Raw genomic sequence first — 18671 nt, 5'->3', positions numbered from 1 at the left:
GAGGGAATTGAGGCGGATTACAGAATATAACAATAAAATTTAAGGAATAATAATAATAATGATGAAAACCATGACACAAAAGGGTGGGAAAACTAAAGAATGGCAGTGAAGAAGGAGGAAAGGTTGGGGATTACAGAGTTTAGCGTCAAAAGCGTTGCATCAACAAAACATTGAACACAGCCATCGCTCATACACAGCTAACAGCCGTCCAGAGCTTGCGCTCACGCCCCCTGGCGGTAAAGGCAAGCAGGTGCGCTCTCTTTGTCTGGAACGCTCGCGGCTTAGCCAATCAGAATGCTAGCAGTGCTCGAGAGCCCGCCCCCTTTCACTTGCTGGACCTATCACCTTCCACTCCTCCTCACCTCCGCGCTCGCCTTCAGAGTGGCTTAAACAAGGCTCGCGGCTCAGCCAATCAGGATCCTGGTCAGTTGCTGGACCTATCCCCTTCCACTCCTCCTCGCCTCCGGATTCGTTTATCCCCGCCCACTCCTCCATGCGCGTTGGCTGTTGCCTAGGCAACGAGTCGCCCGCGCAGCCGCTGTTGCAGCCGCCTCCGCCGGAGCGAGGCCAGTGTGGGCCGAGTCGCCGGAGGCGGAGGTTGGGATGAGGCGGCCGGAGGGCAGAGCGGCGGAAGGAGCCGGAGGGGGAGGCCCCGGACCCTCCAGAGGCGGCCGGGAGGAGCGAGGCAGTGAGTGCTGACAGGCCTGGAGGGAATGCGGGGGGTTTGCCATTGCTTTCCTTTGAGGCTGAGAGAGTGTGACCTGCCCCCCAGAGTTAGGATTCTAGACCAGGGGCTGCCATGCTTTTGGGCCAGGTGGGGTTTCTGGGACTTCAGTCTACTCTCTCAGATGCATATTATTACTACTATTATTATTATGGTTCAGAGATATAGCCCTGTTAATCTGTAGAATCAGTCTGCAGAGAGACCTTGAGGCCCCTTGGAGACTGACTGGAAGAAAGAAGGCTTCAGCCTCAGCTTTCCTAGATTTCAGCCTCCTTCCTTGTTAATAAAATGCATCTGAGGAAGTAGATCAAGTGATCCAAACACTCATGCTGCCATGCTGTCTCAAAGGGGCTGCAAGATCCCTTTCCATACTGATTTTCCAGACTAGTTCAGCTTGTGGCTCAAAAATTAGAAATCATAGATTCCTTCATCTTCAGGTGTGATATTGTTTTTGTAGGGGATGCAATCCGGCATGGAATAGTGGTTTCATTCTGGAGACCAGAGTTCGGATCCAGGCTCAGCCATGTAAACCCTTTGGGCAGGGCACATCCTCTCCGCCTCAGAGGATGGCAATGGCAACCTCAGGATAGGCTCATCCTTAGGGTCACCATTAAGTCAGAAATGAGGTGAAGGCACACAACAACAAGGGGGTGAAAACACTAATGGTACATTTCCTCCTGGGGTGTGGGGCTCAATAGTAAAGCCTTACGTCTGCCCCTTTACAGATTTATTCCTGGCTGGCGTTTTCATTTATTCTACCTATGTCCTTTCCCCCCAAAGAGCTCAAGGCGGCATAAAAGGTTCTCTGCTCATCTTTTTCCTCCTCTGGACTTTCTTGTAAGGCTGTGAAACTGACTGGGCTCTGAGATTCCTTCATCTTCCTTGGTCTTTCTAACCAGTACAATGCCATCTTAAAGGGATTCTGCTAAGATGTGCGTTGTATTCGTATTCTACAAAGCTAGTCTGTATAGTCCTTTGAAACACTTCCAGTCAATTTATAGGCTTCTTTTTTAAAAGCCTACCTACAAAGGGTGGGTTTTTGAGGTAGCCTACAATCTTTCCTCTCCCTCCTCAAGCTCTTCATTTTTGAAAAGTGGTGTTTTAATTCATCACTTCATCCCATCTGTTTATTTTGTCATTCAAATTAGATATTTTCTGTCACAATTGACCAGGGTTTGTTTCTCAGCTGAGCCATGAAACCCACTGAGGGACCATGGGCAAGTCACATGCTCTCAGCCTCAAGGGGAAGCAATGGCAAACCTCCTTTGAAGAAAACTTTCCAACAAAACAATATAGTTTCTTTTTTTTATTGAAGATATCAAAACACACATATATACTTACATTCTCACATTATAATATAACACATTTCTTCTCTTCCAACCCCCCCTTTTCCCTCACATATCATTCTTTACCATCTTAGATCTCTCTTACACACATCTTCTCATATCACTTATTCACCTCTCTTCTTTGTTCCTCCTTCATTATCTATTCCTTAGAACCATCTCAGTCTTTTCTTTATCTTCTCATATACTAAAAAATATCTCATCTTTGGGAGTGTACATCTGAATTTTTCCCCTCCTGAACATTTCTTTCCATTCTACATTTTTAAACATAATAACTGTACATACGTCAGCCTTATATCTATATTTTCCCCTTTATACTAGTTGCCATATATCCCTTTCACCATCATATTTTAATCTGTGATTTTATTTATACTTATGCTTTCCATCTCTTTTCACAAAAATCAATAAAGGGTTTCCAACTTAAGTTATCTTCCTCATATGCTTCTTCTTTCAGCAACTTTGACAGGTTGTCCATATCTATAACCTCTGCTGATAGTTTCACCTTAGGGTCACCATAAATCAGAATGAACTTGAAGGCACACAAAACACACAAGATTGTTAGATCCTGGCATTGGTGTTTGTAGTTAATGTGGCACATCAATTCAGTGGATTCAAACTACAGGAAAAGAGATTTCATTTAAACAATAGAAAGAACCTCCTGACAGTAAGAGGACACTCCAACTCTGCTATTCTATTATTTTAAAGTAAATATTGTCAAGAGCTGATGATAAGAAAATTGATAGAAGAAGCTTGGATGCCTCTTATTCTAGATAGACTGGACTGAAATATTGCAAGGAAAGGAGTTTCTTTCCTAACCATACGAATGATGGCAGATGTACAAATGCCAAGGACAGGAAAAATTAGCTGTCCTCTTTAGTTGTAAAATGAAAGCTGCAGTTTTCATATGAATGGAAGGATGTAAAAGGCCTGTTTTACTACCTTGGGAACCACTTGTGACTCTGTAGCAACCGCAATAGTTTGTCCTGCTGGAGTAAACAAGGAAATAAAACTGATGCAAGATGAACTCTTTCAAAATGCTAACAGTAGTACATTCCATGCAGACATCCAGCTCCAGTTGATACACTTCCATTTGCGATTGTTAACAGGAGCAAGTAGTTCTTCTGTCAAACACCCGCCTCTAAAGTTTCTGAGAGTGAACATTAGTTATAACTTTCTGTTCTTAAGCATACTAATTAGAAAGAGGTACATTCCAGGGGTTCCTCAGTTATTCTTTAAAACAAATATGGTTATTGTGACTTTACTGTACTATAGTATACATGAGAAACAAATCGTAGGCTTTGTCTGCACTGCAGAAACAATGCATTTTGACACTGCTTTAATTCATGGCTCCATCCTATTGAATCCTGGGATCTGTTGTGGCACCAGAATTCCCTGACAGAGAAGGCTAAATACCTCACAAAATGACACATCACAGTATTCCATAGCACTGAGTCATGACAGTTAAAGTGGTGTCAAACTGAATTATTTCTGCAGTGCAGATGCAGCTTCATACAGGTTATATTCCGCTTAGGTTTCTGAAAACCTTCACATTCTATCCAGAATGGGGTTGATGAAGATGATAAATTGTGCAAGTATTATTAATTCTAGTAAAGTCAAATTTTTCTTTAAAAAAAAACTGCTTGCAAGATCAGCATCATCAGGCTTTCATTTCTTTAGTATTCATGATGTCTTTTTTTTTTTAATCTATGAGAATTAAGGTGAAACTAATAAGAAAGGCCTATGCTTTCTGGAAATGATCAGTGTGGCCTTTTTCCAGTAAGAAATAGATAAGTTGAAAGGTTTTTAAAAAGTTTCACTGACATCCACAAGATGTAACTTGATTGTATGCACATGTCTCCTTATTGATATCCATGGTATATAAACCCTAGAATAACTGTACGTTGCAGTCCAGTCCTGTGAGGTGATGTTGGACTAAATGTTGTCATTTTAGCCCCAACAGTAGCTGTATGGGAAGCATTCTGCGTATGTGAAAACCTTTTAGACCTAGCCATTATTATCCCTTTGCTCCAAGTGCAAACTTTGGCCTGATTTTGGTGCAATTGTAATGGTCAGTACAGCTGTGCTACTACTGCTTCTAACTTTTCTTTGACACTACTGTACAATACTACAGTTTGCAGTGCTGTGCTGATGTGGCGTTGCACTGTAGTTTTAATTACTGTAATATAAATGGCATATATGGGTTTTTCCCAGTAAGTGGGATAGAGCTGGATAACTCTGATCCCAAAAGACACTGCAGAAATAATCCAGTTTGAGAGCACTTTAACTGCCTTGGATCAATGCTAGGAAATCCTGGGAATTGTAAGTTATTGTGGCACCAGAGCTCTGATAGAGAAGGCTAAATGTGTCACACAACAACAGTTCCCAGAATTCCCTAGTATTGAGCCAGAGCAGTTAAAGCGGTCTCAAACTGGATTATTTCTGCAGTGTCTTTTGGACCTTTGTTACATTTTGATGCTCTTTTTGTTGCATGGCATATCAGACTTTGATCAGGTTCATGGACAGTTGCCTACACCAGTGCTTCTCAAACTTTTTAACATGGGAGACTGACAAATTTCTTTCCCTGTAGTGCCACAGAATAGTACAGTATTTATACCCATTGACTATCTTTGATTCTTTTTTTCCTGGAAACTCACCAGGGACCAGCAACAGATGGCTTGCAGACTGGCACCTGTTCACAGACCACCACTTTGAGCATCATTGGCTTACACAATAAGGAACAAAATACATCTTTAAGATATCATATGTTACCATTTAGTCCACTAGACTTCAAAAAGCCCACAAGACCCACCATTTCTCACGGTCTTACAGAATACATTCTTTAGGGAAAAATCTGTAATGCCGTATTTATAAAGCTATGTTTACATTATTTCTTGTTTTGAATACAGCATTTAAAGCCTAGCCTCTCACTTTTAAGATAGTGGGTAACAGCATAATGCCTAGTAAGTATCCTAAATAATGCCACTTTATTTGATTAGTCAAATGTCTAAAGAGCATGGAATGTAAACATTTTGGAAAAGACTCCCTATTTGTTATTATTTATCCCATTTCTCTTAACACTCCTATTACCATTTCCTAACCTGGCTTTTAATAATGTTACTTCTGATGTTTTCACATATCATTACTGTACATTAAATTAGTTTTTTAGGATTATTACTTTCTAATTTTAAATTTGTATTTAACAATAATTTTTATAAAAGGGACTGGTATGGCTCTCTGCTTGGTGATGGGAAACTTACTGGTTGACCTTCAACAAGTCACACTCTCTTAGCTTCAGAAGAGCAAAGGCAAACCCACTCTGAACAAGTCTTGCCAAGAAAACTCTGTGATAGCCTCACCTTAGGGTTGCCATAAGTTGGAAATAACTCAAAGGCACAGGGCAAGTGTTTTTAGATGACAAACAGAAAAAATATTTTATTTTGACTGTAATTTTAGACTGACAGTGGTCTTGGACATTTAGCAAGCATTGACAACTTAGAATGTCTGCTAGCCTTACTAATGGGGAGATTACTCTTCTGACAATCTCAGCATTTGTGAAGGTTTTTATTATGAAGAGTGAAAGGTTCTGGGGAAATTATGTACATTAGGTCCTCCTTATCCACAGATTTTTTTTATCCATGGATTCAAGTATCCACAACTTGAAAATATTTTTTAAAAAGTATAAATTCCAAATAGCAAACCTTGATTTTGCCATTTTATTATAGGGGACACTATTTTGCTATGCCATGCCATTATATTTAATGGGACTTGAGCAGCCACGGGTTTTGTTATCCATGGGGGGACCTGGAACCAAACCCCCAGCAGAAAACAAGGGCCCACTGTATACATATCCCAGTTTTTCTAGACTTAGTTTTAGCTGTGTTAATGATGCCATTACTAGAATTTATCTTTTGTTTGAAATTTAATTTAAAAGGATAACATCACAATATATCAATATATCAGTTAAATGGGTGTTATTTTGATCCATAGCTATTTTTTCCTGCAACTTTTCCAATATGGTTAAGATCAATCAAGTAATGCCAACTTGTCCTCTATCTGTCCTCTCCTTTAATCTTTCCTTAATCCTGCTTGAGGAGATTACTGGTTGCATGTCCTCAACAGTAAAGCACAATCTGTTGTTTACAATAGGATTTTTCCTCCTCCTCCTCCTAGCAGGTTACTCCCAGAGGAATTTAATGTTGTATATTTGTGTCTTTGTTCTATGTATGACTCAGGAGATGAAGCTGTACAGAATACTCTCTAGACCAGATAGAATACTTTGTGGGCTGATACTAGTTGTCTTGATATTGTTTTACTGAAATGAAGCTGAGAGTCTACCTCCGAAAGCTCTGTTTGGCCATTAAACAATAACAGCAGCAGCAAAACATTGTGCTTTACCCCACTTCTGCTGACAGTTACATGTGTGTCACTCACATGTTTGTCTTTGGTCTTTTGATATCTCCTTTGAATACCCTGCTCCATTTCATTCTTCATACTTATTTCCTTTGTGGCCTTCAATTTTAGCTAGGTTGGGCTTCTTTGTTTGCAGTTTGTAACTGTAAAATACAAGAGAAGAAATATCTTAGAGGAAATGCCTTAGTCAAGTCCCACTTATGTTACCTATGTATCAGCAGTACCAGAATATCACTTTTCATGTATACAGCAGTTTGGATGGTGAACTGCTTTTGTTACTTAGGGCCCGAACAGACAGGCCAAAATAAAGCTGCTTTGGGTCACTGTAGGTATGCTGTTTAAATGACACATGCATCTTAAGAGTCCAGAAGCTGCTCCAAAGCAACACTTCATTCCTTAGGACTGGAGCGTGGCTTTGGTGCGGCTTCCGGCCTCTTAAGATGCATGTTTCATTTAAACAGTATACCTCCAAAGTGACCTGAAGCAGCTTTATTTTGGCCTGTCTGTTTGGATCCTTAGGCATTTTATATTTACTACATTATGTGGTTTGGAACATTCTATGTGGAAGGTATGCTACTATTATCAGTTTGGAAACTGGCATCATAAACCCAATGTTAATTATGATCTGGTGTTTTACTTACTAGTATAAAAGGTAGAGACCTATAATTTAAAATAGAAGGACATACTGTTTAGCTATTCTTTAAATAAAAGTTGGTCATCCTATACAGGTTTACCTAGAGGTAAGTCTTGTCATTTTCAGTGGAACTTATATCCTATTAAGTGGGTTTATAATAGCTGCCTAAAGTTGAAATTCAACTGCCCATTCAAACTACAGTGAGACCACTGAATACTACATCAAGATTTGTTAACAAACTGATTTAGCCTAACAGAACAATCTTGGGCAAATTTACTTCGAAGTACAAAAACTAAGTGAGATCAATAGCTCATAAATGTACACAGAAGTTACAAATAAATTATTTTGTAATGGTCTGTGTACAATTATGAGCTATTGATCTCACCTAGGTTTTGATCTAAGATATTACACTAACTGTAGTAGCAGTTATCATAGTCCATAATATTTAGAATCTGTAGTGTGATTACACTGGTCTCTCCTTTCTTATTAGCCGTTTATAGTTTGTTTTTACCTCTACGATGAAGAATGCTTGGCCATCCAGATATTTTGCTGTATGAGAATCCCTGGGCAGAGTGAGCAATTACAAAAAGTTATGGTAGTTGCAGTTATAGTATTGTTCTGTGTCAATAATGTACTTTTTAATAAAATATTTAAATAAAAATATTTTTATTGTTTTAAGGATACTTGTAAGAATGGCAGCATTATTCCCTTCACTGCTACGTTATTTTCGGATATAGTGGTTATAATACTGGGAAAGAAGACTGATGACTTAAGCAACTACTATGACAGATTATTCACTCATGTAACAACACTGTTCTGGAAAGTTATAATTTCAACATTGTTTAGAATTTGGCTAACACGCCATTACAAAATGAATCGCTACACTACCATGAAGCAACTTGGGGATGGAACTTATGGCAGTGTGCTGATGGGGAAGAGCAATGAATCAGGGGAGCTTGTGGCCATCAAAAGGTAAGTATCATTAAATCACCATCCTTTTTAATGCTTGACAGTGCAATCCTGTATGTGTCTATTCAAAGGTAAGCCCCACTAAGATCAGTGGAACTTGATTCTAAAAGTTCTAGATAGGTACATGTCTATATACATGGGAGCCTGCGAGTGCTTTTGGATCCATCACTTCAAATGACAGCTCAGATAGATGCAACAACCAGGAGTGCTTACTGTCAGCTTCATCTGTTATTCCAACTGCACCTCTTACTAGAGTTGGATGACATAAAGATAGTAGTGCTGATAACCTCATGGCTGGACTTCTGCAATGTGCTGTATGTCCTCTGTAACAAATTTGGAAACTTCAATTAATTCAAAACATGACAGCTAGATGGTACTTCTAGAAGTGATCACATTACATCAGATATTAAAATCACTTCCCTGGTTGCCAGTTAGTTTCCAGGCAAGGTACAAAGTTTTGGTTATTACCTTTAAAGCCATACATAGTTTGGGTCCATGTTAACGATAGGATTGCCTCCTGTATAGTTTACCCTGTGCATTCGGGTCCTCTGGGGGATATTTACTCCAAATGGCCAGGACTAGGTTGGCAACTGCCAGCCTGAGGACTTTTTCTTCAGCTGCCCCAAGATTGTGGAATGACCTGCCAGAAGAGATTCAACATCTGAATACATTGTCCAAATTTAAAACAGCATTAAAGATCAGTATCCTCTAGCAGGCATATCCAGATTATTTTTAAATTATGAATTTTAAACTGTGGACTGTTTTAATATGTCTTGGTCTTATGTATTCTTTTAAACTGATGCTATGTATTTAAACTGATTTAACTGTTTTTGCTGTTATGTGTTGTATTTTAATCTGTTACTGTTCTCCATCTCAAAATAATAATAATAATAATAATAATAATAATAATAATAATAATAGCAACAACAATATACAGTGTGCTTGATGTTTGAGAAACTTTAATACATGCTTTAAGCCATGTAGGAATCTTGTGTGATTAAATTCCTGATGGCTTGTGCTGCATAATTCAGGTGTATTCTTCCTCATATGGCTGCCTCAATGAAATATATATGTTGAGATGATCAATCACTTTAATATGGGCCCAGCACAGATGAGAAGAAAGGGATGGCCAGAGGCCATCCCTTTCTTCTCCAGATCTTCTCCAGATCATGAGCAATGATCCGCAGTAGAAAGGAGATCTGAAATGGTAGTAGAAAGGAGTAGAAAGGAGATCTGAAATGGAGTTCCTTGCTGCGACGCTGCCAAGGTGTCATTTCCGCCTTGAGGCGTCGTGGTTACATCATGCACATGCTGCGCTGTTTGGACGCGGCACACGTGTGGCGTAATTTATACACACGCTGTGTGGACGGCACCACGTAACAATGGTGTTGTCCACACAAACTTGGGCTTGGGCGCGTGTGGTTGCTGTGCGCTCCTGACCCCTAGTATCGCTGCCGCCACATCACTTCCCACCGGTATGTACCAGCCCTTAGTTAGGATGCTGCCTCTGACTGCATGAACTGCAACCTTAGTATTCCATATGGTAGTTGTGGGCTGAGTCCTGACTGCTAGAAGTTGTTGGATTTTAGTTCCCATTATGCTTGTACGTGGGCAGTACTGGCTAGGGTTGATGGCAGTTGCAGTCTGTCACTGTTTGGAGGGCCACACTTTCCCCGTCCCAGCTGTGTGGGCTGGGTTAGTTATGTTAAATGGGCTGCCATTCTGCCAGAGAGAGGTTCTTATACATTGCTGTATAGCACACATTAGTTGTCAGCTCCTTGAAATTCTTTGTAGTGACTTTTGTTTAGTTTTATTATTGTCATGTTTACAATTCAGACTTATTAATTTGTCTTGATATTAATTAAATCTGATTCAAACTCTAATTAAGTAAGGGTTTTGTGATACTGGGCCTCTTTTGCTAACCTTTTTGTTTTCTGATTGTGTTTTCCCTCTTTTATGAAGCATGGATTTCTTGTGTTATTTATTTCAGAATGAAAAGAAAGTTCTACTCTTGGGATGAATGTATGAATCTGAGAGAAGTCAAGGTAATGCTAATGGAATGCTAATTTTAAGAGAAGTGTTAGAACTGCTATCCTATTTTCTAGCATCTTGTGTTCTTTGTTTTATGTTCTCCCAAGGTGAACCTCCTGTTGCTGGTACTGAAATAAAAGTGGACTTCTGGGGCAGCAGAAGTTGCTAGTAGACCATTTTTAGATTAGAGACTTGGACCTTTGTGCAGCAATGCTGTTATATTAGTTGAGGCCCATTGTGCTATCAGTCGTGCATTTTCAGAGTTAGTGCATGGATGGTATCCAGCACTGTTTTTGTTGCATAGCGGTTTGCATACAGCACTAGCAAGGATTTCATCCTGCTGCCATCGTGCTTAAATCAGGCCTCGATACTCTCATACTTACTGTACTGTCAAATAGGCCTTTGAAGACAACTAGGTGCTGACAAAGGATTTATGCTATATTTAACATAAGTTAGCTAACATTGAGCCACCCATCCCTTACCTTATAAGTGCAAACTTTTTCTTAAAATTAAGCTTGCCTGCCACCCCTGTTGATTGACTGCCATGTATTATGTGTTAATTTAAAAAGAGATTAGGGGGAATTTGTGTAAGTTTGCAAAATGAGTGAAGAAATTGCAGAGAAATATTTGGCAGATCATAAATAAATACAGTTATAGAAAATGTTCTTGCCTGAAATCTGATTACCTTAATGTATGATTGTGTAGGCAGGGCAAACAGGCTTATTTAAAAAATTCATAATGACTGACTGAACTAGTTTATAGTTTTAGGAAGGCCAAAGAAGAAGACCCCTCCCTCCAGTCCATCTGCCTTGGTCCAGGCCTCAGAGGGAGAGATGAATGCTGGACCTGATCCCCTTCACCATTCCCTTCTCCTTTTGTGTCGTGTTTTTTAGATTGTAAGCCTGAGAGCAGGGAACTGTCTATTATCCCCTCTGTTGTAAGCCGCCCGGATTTCCAGTGATTGGGCAGCATATAAATAAATCCTATTATTATTATTATTATTATTATTATTATTATTATTATTATTATTATTATGTGTGGAGCTGAGTGGATCTATTCATTTCTTTCAGTAGCATGTCAGCTTTTGTTTGTGTAAAGGTAAAGAGATCTATGTTCATTTAAGAGAAGATACTGATCCATACATAGGTTGATATAAAACAGGAAATTGTGAAAATAAAATATTAATACTTAGTATGTTTTCCCATGTGTAGTGAGAAAAGAATGCAGGTAGCCTCATGTCTGGCTTTCCTAATATACAGTACAACCCCTCTATCCATGAAACTGGTACCTGCGGTTTAATTTAATCTGCCTTGAAAAAAATATGATCCTCCAGTGTGACTCTATGGTCAACTTCTGCCGGAAATATAGGATGTGCTCTTATCATCAATTTTCAGTATCAGCGATAAATCTGGGAACACATTCCCTGCAGATATGGGGGTTGTACTGTATTTGCTCTGAAGCCTGTTTTCTATGTGCTAAAACTGGGTATTGGTTTATTCCCAGGCCGCTGACTTCTATACAGACTTATGTTAGAATCAAAGACAACATCAAAATAATTCATTTTGATGTATTGCAGTCTCTGAAAAAACTTAATCATGCCAATGTGATAAAGCTGAAAGAGGTTATTCGAGAAAATGACCACCTTTATTTTGTCTTTGAATATATGAAAGAAAATCTCTATCAGCTAATGAAAGACAGGTATGTCTGCTTTTAATGCTCAGTACTAACTCATTTTATGTGACTTTTCTTTTTGTTCTTCTTAATTTTCTTTATTATTCTTTAGAAAGGTAACTGATATTTGAATAATGTCAAAATGTCAACATTTGATTGAGGCTAGCAAAGAACCTGATGCAGTTGGCTCATTTGTAATAATTCTAACTATTTGGTTACTCTTATTATGAGCTGAAACTTTTTAAAACAATTCACTTACGAGTGAACTTAAAACAGTTCACATTTTCTTCTGAGAAAGGCAATTGCATTACTCAAGTTTCACTTGATTTTCCTTTTGTAGTTTTAGGAGAGAATTACATTGGAGATACCTTGTGATTCCTGTGTGTCACAAGAGAAACTGAAGACTTTGAACATTATTGTCTTAAATGTCTGTATAGCCTCAAACAGACTGGCCAAAAGAAGTGGTTTTAGGCCGTTTTGAAGGCATGGCATTTAGATGACACATGCCCTGGAAGTGGTTGGAAACCGCGCCACAGCTGCTCTAAAGGAGGGAAAACCAGACTAAAAAGAACGAAAAAGAAAGTGTATACCTTCTACTGAGCATATACGAGACCGACATGAGAGCGGCCCCAAAGGAGCGCTCCATCCTAACCCTAACACTAAACCAGTGTATAAATGCACTGGTGCAGGTACACATTTAAAAAGGATGGAGTTGGTGGTTGGTGTAGCAATGCAAAAAAGGGAAAGTATGACACCTCCAATGGCTGTAAGTATAACATATGCAAACCACACAGTCCAAGAGGCATCATGGGGTGAAGTGGGCATGATTGTGCATTGCCAGTGTTTTACTGGATACACATCTGCACCAGCGCCCTGTAATGGTGGAAGATCGCAGGCATAGTCATTTAGGCACCAGGTTGACACTGGCAGTGCACAGGGATGGTAGAGGGAAAATATTTTTTTAAAATACTCAGCAGCACAGTTTAATGCTATGCCATGCAGTTGTGGTATGTGGATGTGGGCCGCCATGGGAGTGGGCAGTGCGGTCAGCGGTGCTCAGCCCCTCTCAGAAAAAGCAGTTTTAGGCCACTCTTTTCTGCCTGTCTGCTTGAGGCCTATGTCAGTCAGTGAAATTTTGTCACATCAAAACACTTTGGACACCCTTAGGTTGAGAAATGGGGTATAAATTCATGGGAACAAATAAAATTAACATTCAGTGTCTTCCGTTTTGGTATATATTAAGCTGTTAAGGCCAAAAGCCCTGCTTTCTCAGTAACAAATTTTTTTAATGTTATCAATAATGTTGATTTAATTTATTTATTTCCTCATAGAAACAAGTTGTTCCCTGAGTCTGTCATCAGGAATATTATGTATCAGATACTGCAAGGGTTAGCATTCATACACAAACATGGTAAGTCTCTTGCTATTCTAATTTTCTCTACAAAGAGAAGCAAATGCTGGTGATGAGACAGATGTATTTGTAACTGGAAAAGTATGACGGAGATGTTTTAAATTGTAATTGGCATGTTAATTTTATTACTTACTGCTAAAGCACTAGGTGAAGCTTCTCACTAAAAGGTTCATCGGTCATCCTGCTTTTCTCTGAATGAACAGTATCATGTATTGGTAATTAAATTATAGCAGCTTTTAACTTGGCAGTTTTTTTTTCTACTTTATTGTTGTTTTTCCTGAGAGAGTGTTTATTTTCATTTCTCACATCTAGATCAAACTGATTATTTCAGCTTTTCTTCTGACAATGATTTGTTGGCTTTGGCTCATTAATTTGATCTGCAATTGTCTCACTATTCATCATTTGGAGATGTTCCCCTTATGTTATCAGTTTAAAAGCAGACCAGCAGAAAAGTTACTCTTATGTTACCAGTTTAAGAGCAGTTAATGAAATTAAAGTTCTTCTATCAATTGGCAGGCCTAGATTTTAGTTATCTAATAATGCAGTATTTAAAATCTCTTCAGTGTGTCAGCTTCCAGAAATAGATCAATTAATATGAATCAAGATATTTTACAATCTGATTTTAAAACAGATTCCCATATATACTTGACTATAAGTCGAGCTCATGTATAAATCGAGGACAGATTTTGGGGCCAAAATTTTGGCTTTTGATATGACCCATTGATAGGTCGAGGGTAAAATTTAGGGGTGTGTAAAAAAGAATATAGAGAATGAAAAAAATTCAAGCAGACATCACTGTTTGTGCTCACGCTAAAGTCCAGATAAATGAGAGAATAGAAGAGAATCAGTACTTCCAAGGCAGATTAAGCTCTTGCCTTTCATCAGAGGCTGGCTCCTCTTTTGGTAAGAGTTAAGAGTACGATACTTACATTGACCCTTGGATAAATTGACTCAGATTTTTGGGGTCAATTTTTTGACTAAAATTTCTAGACATAGTAAAACATGTATTAAAGATAAAAACTCTGTATTTTCAATAGAATTTCAAATTTGTTTCCTATTTCAGGTAGCAATTTATATAATAATCATTTTGTTTAATTATTTCGTGGTCTGTTTTTACAGGATTTTTTCACAGAGATATGAAACCGGAAAACCTTCTCTGCATGGGCCCAGAACTTGTTAAAATAGCTGATTTTGGACTGGCTAGAGAACTGAGATCTCAGCCTCCATATACTGATTATGTTTCCACTAGATGGTAAGTATATTATTCAATAGGGTCATAACTTGTCTCTTATCTGCACAAATGTATTTAGCTGTTTCTCTTCACAAACACAGGTATCGTGCACCTGAGGTTTTACTGAGATCTTCCATTTATAGTTCTCCTATTGATGTATGGGCAGTCGGCAGTATCATGGCTGAACTGTACACACTAAGACCACTTTTTCCAGGGACAAGTGAAGTTGATGAAATCTTCAAGATCTGTCAAGTGTTAGGAACACCAAAAAAGGTAAGCTGTTTTGAAAACACACTGTTCCAGTTGTTGGAAATAAAATGAGTGGGTATTACTTTATATAATCATGTAAAAGTTCAGAAATTTAAGTAAAAAAATTGACCCAAAAAATCTGAGTCAGCTTATCCATGGGTCAATGTAGATACTCTACTTTAATTCTCATTTTCAAAAAAGTGAACCATCCCCTGGTGAAAGGAAAGAGTGTAATTTGTCCTGGAAGCACTGACCTCCTTCTGTTCTTTCAGCCATCCAGCCTTTAAAGTGAGCACTGCTGGAATTTTATAAGTTCTTTGGCATTATTTTCCTTTGCTTCATTATTTAGATCCTTTGTTACATGCCCCTAAATTTTACCCCAAGATACACGGGTCATATAAAAATCCATCATTTTGGCCCCAAAACCTGTCCTTGACTTATATATGAGGTCTACTTACAGTCGAGTATAAACAGTACTGTGACCTTTTTGTTTTGATACTGCTTATCAGTTTTATTTCATTTCACTTACCGCTTTGGAAACTAATTAGTGCTTTCTTGGGAGAATTCATTTATTTGAATTCATTTATATAGTAAATAGTTGGAATTACTATTTACTTTGAAGTTAATAACTATTGTATGTGGTGGCTTATGATGTGTTTATTTTCACAATTATACTAAAAGCCAGATAACTTAAGATACTGTAAAAGGGCTAATGCAAGGCTTTGTATATAAGATGTGTTGCCTCAGATTACTTCTATCACAGTTATTGTTCTTTGTCCTTTCTGAAATATAAATTATTTTAATGTTATTTTGAATAAACCAAGGGGCTCGATAGATGGCCCCTAAGGGGCTGCCGCCCCTTTCCTAGCTGGAATGGGGCCACGGCAACCTCACGCTGTGACCCCGATCTGGCCTTTCAATGACACAAAAAGGAGCCGCAAACAGTGGCTCCTTTTTGTGTCCTCAAAAGGGAGCCATAGCTGTGACGGCATGAGTATATGGCTATATGGCACTCCTTCAGTGCTGCATCATTTGGGTGAAGTCATGATCTCATGCGCTATATGGAGTGGCGCGTGGCATCATTGCACCCTGGGGTGGAGAAATGTACTTGCTATTGCTATTGCTACTTTTGTCTAATGAAGAAGCCTTTGATACTTCGAAATCTTGTATGATGTATTTTATGCATTTTAGTTGGTCCATAAAGGTATCGCCTTTTTGTGGATTTTGGATTTTGTTGTATAATAATCTTACTTGAATCTACTTGTTGAGAGCCTCGCTTCTCTCAGAAATCCTGATCAAGATAGTCCCCCCCCCCCCGATACTAGAAGTGAAGAAAGAGCTACTTGTTTCTTGGCACCTGGCTAACAGTGGAGGGAAATAGTAGACAGAGCACCCCAAAGCATGCATTCTAAGTAGAAAGTTTCTAACATCCGCATGCAGTCTATGGGTTAAGCACACATGCCTCAAAATATAATTGTATTTTATTTTAAGATATAAACTGACAAAGAAAACTCTGATAAATAAGTATTTTCACAATCTTTCACAATTGTAAATGTTTAGATTTTTAAAAAATCATTTAAAAATCTGCTTCACATGTAAATCTCACAGGGTTTGAATACCACCTTTTCTCAAGATTACTCACTTGTCCTCTACAGCTCATTCTACTGCCATGGAACAAAACAAACCGTTGACTGTTTACATAAGAGCAGCAGAGAAGTTGCCTTTTTAACCAGGTTTTCAAAAATAGAATGAATAACTTTATATTTTTGCTTTAAGGACTACTTTTATATATATATATACCTTTTTTTAAACAGAGTGATTGGCCAGAAGGATACCAACTTGCTGCTGCAATGAATTTTCGTTTCCCTCAATGTGTTCCTCTAAACCTTAAAACTCTCATTCCAAATGCCAGCAATGATGCAATACAGCTTATGAGTGATATGCTGAACTGGGACCCAAAAAAGCGACCTACTGCAAGTCAGGTATATATATCGTACAGTATTAGTTTGAAGACGTCACTTCAACCACATTCATAGCAGGCCAAAGCTGTTTGGAAATTAATTATGAATCATTAGAAATTCACTGTGTGTCCTAGATTAAAGTCTGCCGAAACCCAAAAGAAGTAGTGGTCAAAGTTTTCATTGTTCAGTATACATGCACAACATAGAAAACATTTTTCTTTAATTCTGCAGATAACTAAATACATGGGGCAAGGGCAAGTTGTAAGTGAAGCCCTAGGTAAACAAAGACATGATAGAACTATTAGTTTGTTACATAGCCATGTCATTGTGTATGTATGTGCCTTGAATTGACTTATGGCAGTCCCAATAATTTCATAAGGTTTTCTTAAGCAAGGAATCTTCAGGTGGTTTTGCCAGTTGCTTCTTTTGAAATATAGCCTACAGCACCTAGGCTTCATTGATGATCTCCCATCCAAGTACTAACCAGGGCTGACCCTGATTAGCTTCCAAGATCAGATGGGATCTGATGCCTTTAGGGTATTTAGGCCTCTCATGAGGCCATAGGTGTTGGAGTAATATGATCTGCTTGTTGTTTATATATTGTCAGGACTTTGCAATAGTCATTGATTGAACTTTCAAAGGTTGATTATAGAGATGTTCTGTACTCAGCGGTGTCCTTGATAATAGTTGAAATGCCATAGACTCCCTCTTCATAGGTGCACACATACAGACAGTTCTTCCATAACTGCTTTAGCAGCCATTTGGTTTTTGGGCCAAGTTTCAGGAAGTGGCTGTTACCTTTAAAGCCACTCATGATTTGGAACAATGTAAATTAGGAAATGCTTCTCCATGTATGAGTGCACTTAGCTTCCATGGTAATCTTAGAAGGACATGCTCCAAATTCTTGGTACCCTCCAGATATTTGGTACAATAGTAGCCCCACATATAGTTGGATATGCTGATTGAAGTTGATGGGAGTTGTAGTCCAAAATATGAATGGCTTGTCTCTACTTTAGGAAAATCAGATGGGTATCAAAAAGTGGTTAGTCTTCTAACCCTTGATTGCTATTAAATAAGAGGAATGGGTATGTTTCTGCTTGCTAGCTTTCAGGTACCTATTTGGAGATTAAATGTCTATCAAAGTTTTGAATAAATTTTGGGAGTTTCCTTTTTGTTTCTATTCATGCTAGTCTGTTTATTATAAAAATGTTATTACCAGTGGTACAAAATTTACTTTTTCTTACACACTCTTAAGATTGTGCTTGGTGCATTTCTGTGTAGAGATTATTTGAATTGTTGCACTAGAAACAGAGTAGATTGTATGACAGCTAATAGTGTTGCCTTTTACTTTAGGCACTGAAGTATCCTTACTTCCAAGTGGGCCAGGTTTTAGGACCACCTCCTCAACATCTGGATCAGAGGCAGTCTCATTCCAAATCATCTCAAACAGCAGAGCCGAAGCCATGTCTACCCAAAATAGACCCTGTATCGAAACTAGAATCTGTATCTAAACCAGAATCTCAGTCTTCACCAGATGCACATGACATGTTTCAGCTGCAGTATCTGTCAAAGAATAATCAACATCCCCTCCAGCCAATTCAGCTGCCACAGAATGCAAGCAACCAGCAGCCATCAAAACAGCAGCAGCCACAGCCATTCCTTCCTGCCATTAGTAAAAATTCACCACCAGTAAGTTATTATAAAGAAGCAAATAAATCAAAATTCAGCTATATCAGGAGTGCTCAGTTCATGCTATTTTGAGGCCATTTTTTTTTCATTTGTATTATTTCAATCTGGCTACATTACTTAATGACAGAAAGGCATTTCAGCTGAATTGGGGCCGTGGCAACTGCATGCTGTGGCCCTGATCTGGCCTTTCTAGGGCACGAAAAGGAGCCACAAACAGCGACTCCTTTTTGCACCCTGGACATGGTGCTTGGCGGCACTCCTTTAGTATTGCGTCATGGACACACTGCTAGAGGAGTTCCATGACGTCGTGCGCTGTGTGGAGCAGCACGTGGCATGAAGGCACTCTAT

General features: G+C 38.7%; 1 protein-coding gene across 8 annotated transcripts in view; it reads left to right on the top strand.

Moving 5' to 3' along the window:
- Positions 1 to 520: 520 nt before the first annotated feature.
- Positions 521 to 18671, top strand: part of MAK (male germ cell associated kinase) — a 39925-nt gene continuing 21774 nt past the window's right edge. Inside the window, exons 1-10 of one of the 8 annotated variants that reach the window (XM_042464876.1) lie at positions 525 to 688; positions 4974 to 5027; positions 7791 to 8083; positions 10071 to 10125; positions 11688 to 11809; positions 13114 to 13193; positions 14313 to 14445; positions 14526 to 14697; positions 16488 to 16655; positions 17988 to 18323. In XM_042464876.1, the coding sequence (XP_042320810.1) occupies positions 7983 to 8083; positions 10071 to 10125; positions 11688 to 11809; positions 13114 to 13193; positions 14313 to 14445; positions 14526 to 14697; positions 16488 to 16655; positions 17988 to 18323 (1167 nt within the window). In that variant the 5' untranslated portion in view covers positions 525 to 688; positions 4974 to 5027; positions 7791 to 7982. Of the gene's footprint in view, positions 689 to 4973; positions 5028 to 7790; positions 8084 to 10070; positions 10126 to 11614; positions 11810 to 13113; positions 13194 to 14312; positions 14446 to 14525; positions 14698 to 16487; positions 16656 to 17987; positions 18324 to 18671 lie in introns of those variants that run through there. The other 7 variants (XM_042464877.1, XM_042464879.1, XM_042464880.1 and 4 more) reach the window with 7 other exon arrangements.

The sequence above is a fragment of the Sceloporus undulatus genome, chromosome 4 (assembly GCF_019175285.1).
Source record: "Sceloporus undulatus isolate JIND9_A2432 ecotype Alabama chromosome 4, SceUnd_v1.1, whole genome shotgun sequence".
In the NCBI taxonomy this organism is placed as follows: Eukaryota; Metazoa; Chordata; class Lepidosauria; order Squamata; family Phrynosomatidae; genus Sceloporus; species Sceloporus undulatus.
This window is presented reverse-complemented; position numbering and strand designations above follow the sequence as displayed.